The following is a 9,309-nucleotide window of genomic DNA, read 5'->3' on the forward strand; positions in this document are numbered from 1 at the left end:
AGTGTCAGTGGAGCCCTAAAACTCCCTTCAGTACCCGTGTTTTCAAACCCCAGGCGTCTCCATTTCCTCCACTGCGACCAAAAAATTTAAATCCACGTTCATGTCATCCAAATGGCCCCGAGCCAGAAAATGCTCCTCAGTCTTTTGACTTTGTTTTTTTTTTTTAATGTTCAGACTCCGAGCCTCAGTACGTGAAATCAGATGACACGTCAGACAGGCGGGCGTTTTTCACGTGCTGTCGTCTTCCCGGGGGAAAAATTTTTTTTTTCGCACGTCGATTTTAAACTTGAAACTATAAAGCAGACGGATTGATTGTCTGCTTTTTCCCGGCCCGGCAGTGTTTTTAATGTTTGAGGGTTTGCCCTTTGCAGGAGCAACATACTCACAGAAAACTGATGTCTTGCCTACAGATGGAAAAATGGAGACAAATATGAAAATTCAACTTTTTTCTTTTTTCTGTTTTCTGTTTTTTTTTGGTCTTTTACTTTTTCCTTTGCAGGACGTGATTATTTGCAAACGAGGCTCCAAAATTCGTGCGGACAGAGACGTGACTGAGCCTGATCTCACAAGAAGTTCATACTTATCTGTGTGCAACATAGCGACAGCTATTTTACTTTGCATATGCACAAAAAAAAAAACAACAAAAAAAACCAAACTGTCGCTGTGTTGGACTCCCAACATCTTTTAAAATAAAACTACGCGAAATCTCCCAGAGTTCATCCAGAGGAAATGAAATGTGCATAAGCTCCCGGATTTTGTCAACCCCCCCCCCTCAAATTTATCCTACGCTTCTCTGTCCACTGTGCTCGGGTTCAGAGAGGGAATCTTTGGACATGAGGGCTTCGTGAGGCCGTTCCAGACAGAAAGCAAAGCCGATTCTTGCCTCGCGTCACTCGTTTGACCTTCACTCTTTCGTTTTCCACCGGTCTCTCTCCCTTTTCCTCTCGCCTCAGTACGTTTCATGAAGCAGATTCATCGCGTCGCTTCGCGGCGCCCGGGGCGAGATCCGCTCCAGTCGTGTCCTTCCCCTGACTTTGCGCTCACCTTGCCACTAAAATTGGCCTTGCTTTTTATCTGAACACGGGGTGAACCCTCTAATATACCAAAAAAAAAAAAATACCAGTTAGACTTTGTAAAGTCGATTAACTTGACAGACGCAACTTCGGTGGCACTTTTCTGATTCCTGAGACGTTGATGTGTCACGTTTTGACGCGCGGGGGGGGGGGCAAATGAAACAAAACGCAGGGGAGGGGTCCTGTCGGTGTTGTTGCAGTTCCCACCGTTCGCCGCCAGAGGCGAGCGGCCAGATGAGGCACCTTTAAGGTGCCCCTGCGTGATTCCGAAATGTTCCGACGGCACCCGAAGGCAGCCGCTGCAGGAGCAGCTCCTCACTGTCCGCCATGCGACTGAGGGCGACGAGGCTTTTTCTTTTTCTTTTTCTTTTTTAGGAGTCAGACACGGGATGGGGGTGGGGTGGCGGTGTGTGGGGGGGTACTATTCGTGGGACCAAAATAGCCCCCCCCCCCTCCCCGTCAGGTGCAACTCTACCCGCCGGCTCAGGTTACAGCTCAACCAAAACACAGGGGGTCAGAAGCAGACGAACGTGACCAGAAAGTGCTTCTCAGTGTCGGTTCTGTCTTTGGTTTTTCCCTCGTCCGATCCAAACCCGAAGAGATTTAAATACGTACAAAGTCCTGCGGGTGCGGGTGCGAACGCCGCGCGTCTCCGCGTAAACAACAACGGGGAGAACTCCTCATCCGTCCGGAGCCGCTCTGGCTTCACACGGCAGCCGAGTGCTTCCCCCCGTCCCTGAGCTGTGGAGGCAAAGAACACGGTTCAGCGAAGGCGTCGTGGCAACGTGACCCGAGCAGGCGCATCGCGCGCCTTTGGGGAACAGGGTTAGGGTCCGGAAACGACTGCACTTTCATTTGAGGAAAAAAAAAAATGAAATTATCAGGAGATAATTTAGGAAATCTCAGGGGGATCTGTGTTGGGAAGTTGTCAGGTTAAGTCTCAGACACCTGCCTCTTGTGTCTTTCATTAAGATCTGGAGACTTTATCAGATGAGTCTTGGCGAAGGGCTAGAAAAAGGAAAACCAAACCAACCAACCCACCCAAGTTGAGGCTGCGGCGACGGCGAATCACCGGGTTTTACATCGGGTGGAGTAACAGTGACATAACCTCGGGGACCCTGCGCCAGGTTCTGGTCTCTATTCTGAACCGCAGGGTGTCCAGCCAAACGCCACCACGAGCTGTAAACACCTTTAATCCGCTACTATGATCGTTCCCCGGGTCAAAACCCTCTGCCCGTGGTTTAATACCCGTTTATATTTAGAAGATTTACGGGATTCGTTCGTTGCCCTGGGGCTTTTTTTTGGGGGGGGGGGGTGTTTCGTTTTAATGCATTTTGGAGCCTCATGTTTCCTCGGCAACAAAACTTTCTATCCGTGTCTCCGTCCTCTCTGGATCCCCCGCGACCTGCATCCTGCTCAATCAGACCTGGACTGAACTGTTACCGGTAAAATAACCGAGCCGTTGTCACACATCCTGATTAAAATCAATCACTGCGACCCCGTCTGCAGGACACCGGCCGCGGGCGCCTGCTCCCCTCTAGTCGGTACTGGTGGCGGGTGCCAGACTCTGACCTAGAACGGTTTTTCGTGCGGAGTTCGGCTTCCAGTTCCCGGGACTTCCACTCCGAGGGCGCCGCGACACGTTTTCATTTCACCGGAGAAGCAGGTGCCACTTTGGGGAACCCGACTCGTCTCCCCACGCAGACTCGGCACTTGAAAACCCGTTCCCGGGATAAAGAGGATGCGGCCCGCGCAGGCGCACGGGGCGTCCCTGGGACTGATATCTACCTCCCTCTGGGCTGCGCGTAAAAATCAACCCCCCGCAAGAGTCCCGGCGCGCGGGAGACACTCACCAGTTTCCTCTGGTTGCTGAGGCAGAAAGTGCAGATGGGCCGCAGGGGGGGCGCGCTGAGCGCGGCGGGGCCGTGCAGGATGTCCTGGTAGCGGAGGCAGGGCTGCCCGTCCCGGCAGTCCTCGCCCAGCAGCAGCACGTTGGCCAGGTGCGAGATGTAGCTGGAGGCCAGGCGCAGCGTCTCTATCTTGGAGAGCTTCCTGTCGGCGGGCTCGGTGGGAATGAGCGTGCGGAGCGCGGTGAAGGCCGTGTTTACGCTGTGCGTCCGGTCCCGCTCCCGCGCGTTGGCCGCCTGCCGCTGCTTGCTCACGCCGGACAGACGCGCGTCTCCGTCGCCGCTGTTCCGCCTGCGTCTTCGCCTCCGCCTCGGGGCACCGGCACGGGCACCGACGCCGGCCGCTAGCTCCTTCCCCGCCGCCTCCCCCGTGTCGCGGCGCGGGCTGCAGCCGCCGGTGGACTTTCCGTCGGAGCTGTCGCTGCTGCTGTACAGGTCGTCCAGGTCGGAGGCGAAGCCGTCGGGCTGCGCGGCGCACTCGCTGCCTGTGGCCTTCATCCTGGCTCTGCTCTGGTCTGACTGGAGCTGCTGGAGCCGTGCGGGCGGGCGGCGGCTGCACATCACTTTATCCTGAGGGTGAAAATAGCACCGGGGGGCCGAGCAGCTGCCGCTGATCCGGTGACCGAGGGGGCTTGAGCCGCCCGGCCCCCGGCGGATCGGCATACCATTTGTAATGAATGACGGCTGCTTTCTGGGTCGCCAGGCCGCCGCGGAAAAGGGAAGACAGGTGGAGCGTAAAGGAGGAGGAGGAGGGGGGGGGGTCGGGGGGCACCTGTTGTGGTCTGGAGCAACCAGGGTTTAAATTAGGCTCGACCGATATGGGGCGTCCCTCGGGGCCAATACTGGCCCTTTCAGTGCGAGAACGAGGATGTTTTGACGGGACCGACGACCGGATTCTGCGCGTCACTTTTTTGTGATGGTGGAAAACGTTTACTTGAAGCTTAACTCGTTTTTCTTGCCACCAGAAAGTCTGAAACAGGGTTCGGGCTCCACATCTCCACCCTGTGGACAAACGGGAACTGAGACCTGACCTGTCTTCAGCCTCGCTGAAGCAGAATGTGAGGCTTAGTTCTCAAGGCCCCGATTTGCTCCAGATCCAGTCTGGGTGGACCGCAAATTCCCTTCTGCCTCAACGGCGCTGCGTCTATGTGCCTGCGCGGTGGACGCGTTTACACGCTTGCCCCCACGCGGTTATAGATTCGGGTCCACAAGAGACGTCTGTGCGTCCTTGTGTTGTCCACGTGGACACAGAACGTCTGAGCGGAGGTTCGGCGCGGACGCGAACCGGAGGGACGGGGCAAACCCCGGCCGTTCTTCAGTTGCAGCCGGGAAGCAAATCCAGCTGTGCGGCACTTTCTGGGCCCGGTCTGAAGCCGCCTGGGGGGTTTCAACAGACAAGTTCACCCAGTACCGGCTCCCGTGACAGCGGTCGGGTGTCACACCTCCCCCTGTAAAACCGGTGACCGCGTCTGCGGAAACTCTGACCTCCCCCGGCAGTGAAACGAACTCACCCCCCCCCCGACTTGACCTCCCCCTAACTGATGGACGCTTCAGTGTCACGGGAGTCCAGTCCCGCACTCGCCCTAATGACTGGTGTTCGTGTGCCGGTGTCCTGCCCCGTCGGCATCCGGTCTGGAGGGTAACTTCGCCGCCTTGGCCGGCAGCTCCGAGCCTCCGTTGAGTGAGCAGCCCAGGTGTGCCCCGCCTGTCCCGTCCCATCCCGCTCCGTGTGCACCGTGATGGACACGCACACACACACGCACGCACACACACACACACACACACACACACACACGCACACGCACACACACACCCTCCCCCTGCTGCTCCACCTTGCCCAGTGCCATCTTTGGGAGTGGATATAAATACCCGCGAACGGACGACGCCTTGTTTGTGTCGCTGCATCGGCTCGCAACAACCTTTGGGTCCGGTTGTCAGTCTTCATCCGGGTCTGAAGTCATTCCTGTTTTCTCGGGAATGGATGTGGTGATAATTCAAATGTCCACTCTGCCTCCTCAAAACTCCCAACCTTCATCTCTGAGCTGAGGATTCCGTGAACATTTCGTGCCTCTAGCTGAGACTTAAATCTGCATTTCTGTGCATCTTTGTATCCCGGGCGTTACGACCAGTGCCACCAGAGGGCAGTGAATCCTCAATGATCATTTCTCCTACGGTTGTGTTGTGTTGTTTTGTTTTTTTTGTTTTTTTTCTTCTTGCAAAATATTAAGCTTGGAGAACGTGAAGTCTTTGGCCAATTAACGAAGCAACCCAAACAGAAGATACGCAGTAATTGCTTGAGGCCGGAGGGTCACCTACCTGCGGGGTTATTCCTGCCGAGTCGAAGGCCGAGAGGATTTAGAGGAACATAGTCCTCCATAATTCTGAAAAGAACATTTTTAGGACATGTTAAAAGCAACGTGCTAAGGAATCATACAGGGATACGAGTGATAGAAAGAGATATCAGCAGAGGGCCCAAGCTTTTCGCTCCCGCTGTGGCCTAACAAACCATCCAGCCTAATCCTAATCAGTTGTAAAAAGTCAAACAGCTCTTTGGTTTTCGGGCCGAGTGGCGGCAGAAGTCAGGGAGAGGCTGGCGGTGGGGAATCCTAATTGGTGCGGAGCTAATGTGGCCTCATTAATCTTTTAATCCTCGTTTCCTAGCGGCCCCTGTGGCCCCGACCCGCTGGCCGTGAACTTGTCTGGCCCCTGCAGCAAAGTCAAATGCTTCTCTGCTGCTGCCGCCGCCGCCAAACAGCAAGTCCCACAAAGACCTCGAGGAACATCAGCAAACCAGAAGCGTCTCGGGGTGTCGAGGAGAGATTACGAACACTCATAACGGCTGTCTAATATCAAAACTACAAATGTTGTAAGACCTGCGATTGCCTCGTAATCGTTCATGAAACCTGTACTTTTCAGGGGATCTAACACGTCCTCCGGTGGCCATGTTGGAGGTCTTCAGTTCCGTGGGCAGCTATGAAGGAGGGATTGTGGGTAAAGGGAGATGGAGGCCGTACTTCAGGCCATGTGTGGATAAGAGAGGTAAGTGACACCGGGAGGAACCCAACGTGGACCGCGTGGCGGTGTCACCGTACCCGTTGCGGTTGCCGTCATGTCGTGTGTTAAACATGCTCGCACTAAGTGTCAGCACATGTCCATATGAATCAAAGTCTGTCCAACAAAAAAAGCTGCTTCTGATGCCGGTGATGTGTCGGAGTGTTGAATGACGCTTCCCTGCCATTCAAGTGCCGGTTAACATACTGTCGCGCTCCGTGGTTGGGGTTCGGGGTTGAGGGTTTGGGGCTCGGGGCAGGTCAAGATCAGGAAAACACAAACGGGGGAATTTGGTGAAACTCGGGACACTTCACAACGTCCCAACGAAAGACACTAGCGCGTCTCCTCTCGCTGAGTTTGCTCAGATGAAGTGATTCGTGAGAGCAGAGAGATTTTCTGTATTTTTGACCTTCTCTGCTCACATCTGTACATGATGCAGCACATGACAGCTCTGATTGATCAGGGTCCAACGTGTGGCCTGTGCTTTGTCTCACGTCACGTTACATCTGCGGCTCCGCGATCATTTAATCTGACACAGACACCAGCTCAAAAGACAAAAGTATAACGTAGCCTCAAAATGGAACCAGTCGTTTGACTTCGCCCAACTGAGAAGTCAAACAAACCAAACCAAGAATGTCAGAGTATCCTCTTTTTGGGTTAATTTCACACCAAAGAATACGAACTTCAAGTCTGACTGCAGAGCTTCATATTCAACAAACTTTAAAATATATTAGCAGTTGTAGAATCCACCCTTCGTTGTAGGAAATAAATCCATTTACGCTTAAGAAATCAATACCTTGATAGGATCTTTATTTGTTTTCTTATAAAACAACCGGTAAACAATGCTGTAATAAGAAATAACATAGATTATACCTTGATGGAGATATATATACAACAAGAAATATGCGACAGTATAAAACAACCAAATAAATAAATACTCATACAGAGGTTTGGGTTTGTAGAGTAGAACCTGAACATGATGGCATTAACAGTGAGATAGGAGGAGAGAGCTGACCTCCACTGCAGCTTCAAAACGACCGGCCCATCAATCCAGTATGACGACAAATAAATCATACATTTATGTTCCATATATAAAGGTTTTGGTCTAAAACAAGAAATGCGTCTTCCGCGGACCGAAGCTTTCGTGACGTCGGAATGCTAAATGGTGGGATTCAGGGGAAGATTTCCCGTCTGCAGAGCGCCAGAGTCACAAAGTCGCAAAGTCTTTATCTCTGTCTGTCAAGTACAACAGCAAGTCGGCTTCTCACTAGCCTAGCTTAGCATAAAGACTGGGAGCAGGGGGAAACTGTTAGCCTTGTTTTGTGTTCCAGCAGTTTGGCAGTATTGGAGTTTATAAATATTTCTGGGGCAATAACCTCTCCATCTTAACAATTCGGTTTTAATACATCACGTTTACATGCACTCAAGGAATCAGTTTACTCTTAGCGGTCAGGTTACGCCACGTCGGCAACGCCTGCCGCAGCTAGAGATGCAGGACAGACAAATAAACGGTAGTGTGTCAGGAAACAACTGCCACGAGCACAAAATCTAGTTTTTAGATTTGCATTTTTTGGGTGCCATGCAGTTGGGAAAACATAGGCTTTCCTCCTGCTAAGCTAGGGCCTGTACTGGACACACAGAGGTGACACTGACCTTGGGAGTCAGACTCTACTCTGCTTGCTTTGCAAAGAACTGGGACGGTTCCCCGGAGTTTGAACTCCGCGGTGTAAAATCCAGTGGAGAGAATTCGGACGCTCTGGGTTTTTTCTTTTGACGATGCTCTGTGCCGATGGCTCTGGGTCGCCCGATCTGGGTGCTGATCGGAACTCCAGCTGTGCGGCGTTTGCCTGCTGTAAGTTGGTCTCAACCTTGGGCGATAGGGAGCTGAAAAAAAACAAAAAAAAAACAAAAACACGAGAGCATGAGGTCTGTTAGCGACAGAAACAGGTCCAGGCTGAAAAAGAAAATTCAAGGGCAAAGAGCAGGACACAGGAGTGAAGGACGTAGAGGGTATGAAACACATCGAATGTTAAAGATAGTGTTTTCATCCCACTGTGATCCTGATCTAAAATTTCATGACTTTTCCTCATCTCTTTCTCCTCCCGTTGTCCTCTGGATATCAGGACTCTCGGAGTTTCCCTGTCTGAAGATTAACATGGACAACTTCTGTTTTGTTTTGTTTTTTTTCCTTTTCAAAAGGCAGGACCAGTGCTAAAATAAAGATAAAGGGCTGGTAAGTTTCATAAAACACTTTGACTGTCTCAACGCGAGACAAAATTTCACTTCACCTGAATGAACAGGGAAGCTGCGTTTTGGCAGGTGTGCACGGATCGGATGTTGGGCTCACAACCAGAACAAAGCGCTGCATTTCCTCTTATCGCTGAAACCTTTTTGATTTCTTTCCTGCACAGGTTTTTTGATCACTGACCAACAATACGTCACCATCTGCAACTGGTCAATTCACATGCCCATCTTCTGACTCGCACGTGTATATAACTACTTTGGCTGAAAACCAAGCAAGAATCCAGGAAATGAGGAACATTTCATTTTTTTTTTTTTGTTTAAGTTATAGAAGTCATTGAAAAGTCTAGTTTTACATCAGTGGTCTGATTGGAAAACCCCTTGGAAATCCTGGCCTGTTCCTAATGACACTGCTTATATGCTAAACCGTCTTTGAACTTCCGAACAATCTTCAGTCCTTCTTACCCTCCTGGAGCAAAGAGAGCCCGAATATCCGCTCCGGCAGGCGCAGACATTTGGTTGGACGCATCGACTGCCGTACAGACACTTTTGTTCGCAGTGAGCTGATGAAAACACAGAAACAACCCCCCCCCCAATAAATCAGTGAAGTATCATTTCTGTCTCATTTTTCAACCAAATTCTGCTCAGTTTTAACTGAAGACGAGAACTGTGCCCTGCAAATCTGTTGGTTTTGGGATGACAGTCTATTTCTAACCTCTTCTACCGTATAACACAAACTGAACTCGACTGTGTACAGCATTTAATTCAGTGTAAAAAAAGGAGGCCGTCGGGAACCAAACCGGGTTCGAAGAGGTTCCCAATTTATTTCACAGCCGTGGCATCATTCGCAGTAACGTCTGGTTTATCCTGTGGCACGGCCAGTCTCAGCTTTTCTACCTACGGTCATTTCCAGAAGCAGCGTCGTCATACTCACGGATCTGGCACAGCGTGCCCTGCCACCCCCGGGCGCAGTGGCAGGTGTTGGGACCCACGCACTCCCCTCCGTTCAAACACTTCTGCAGACAGCTGGCTGGGAG

The 9,309-nt window shown here is 51.7% G+C and overlaps 2 protein-coding genes across 5 annotated transcripts in view; both read right to left on the reverse strand.

Moving 5' to 3' along the window:
* Window positions 1-1,778: 1,778 nt before the first annotated feature.
* Window positions 1,779-3,643, reverse strand: si:ch211-246m6.4 (basic helix-loop-helix transcription factor scleraxis). The gene is made up of 2 exons (XM_040142615.1): window positions 2,927-3,643; window positions 1,779-1,814 (listed from the first exon to the last, which is right to left on the reverse strand). The coding sequence occupies exons 1-2, from the start codon at window positions 3,641-3,643 to the stop codon at window positions 1,779-1,781; spliced, it is 753 nt and encodes a 250-aa protein (XP_039998549.1).
* A 3,169-nt stretch (window positions 3,644-6,812) lies between these two features.
* The window catches only part of si:ch211-246m6.5 (von Willebrand factor D and EGF domain-containing protein), a 30,458-nt gene continuing 27,961 nt past the window's right edge, over window positions 6,813-9,309 (reverse strand). For all 4 annotated transcript variants that reach the window (XM_040142596.1, XM_040142594.1, XM_040142595.1 and 1 more), the window contains 3 exons: window positions 9,207-9,302; window positions 8,738-8,835; window positions 6,813-7,915 (listed from right to left, as the gene is read on the reverse strand). In XM_040142596.1, the coding sequence (XP_039998530.1) occupies window positions 7,895-7,915; window positions 8,738-8,835; window positions 9,207-9,302 (215 nt within the window). In that variant the 3' untranslated portion in view covers window positions 6,813-7,894. The remainder of the gene's footprint in view (window positions 7,916-8,737; window positions 8,836-9,206; window positions 9,303-9,309) is intronic.

The sequence above is a fragment of the Xiphias gladius genome, chromosome 13, assembly GCF_016859285.1.
Source record: "Xiphias gladius isolate SHS-SW01 ecotype Sanya breed wild chromosome 13, ASM1685928v1, whole genome shotgun sequence".
In the NCBI taxonomy this organism is placed as follows: domain Eukaryota; kingdom Metazoa; phylum Chordata; class Actinopteri; order Istiophoriformes; family Xiphiidae; genus Xiphias; species Xiphias gladius.

Excerpts from the sequence above, each read along its gene's own strand:
- si:ch211-246m6.4 (XM_040142615.1), bottom strand. The coding sequence starts at position 3,643 with ATGCCGATCCGCCGGGGGCCGGGCGGCTCAAGCCCCCTCGGTCACCGG. Across the intron at positions 1,815-2,926 it reads TCAGCAACCAGAGGAAACTG|CTCAGGGACGGGGGGAAGCA; the intron begins GTGAGTGTCTCC and ends TTGCCTCCACAG.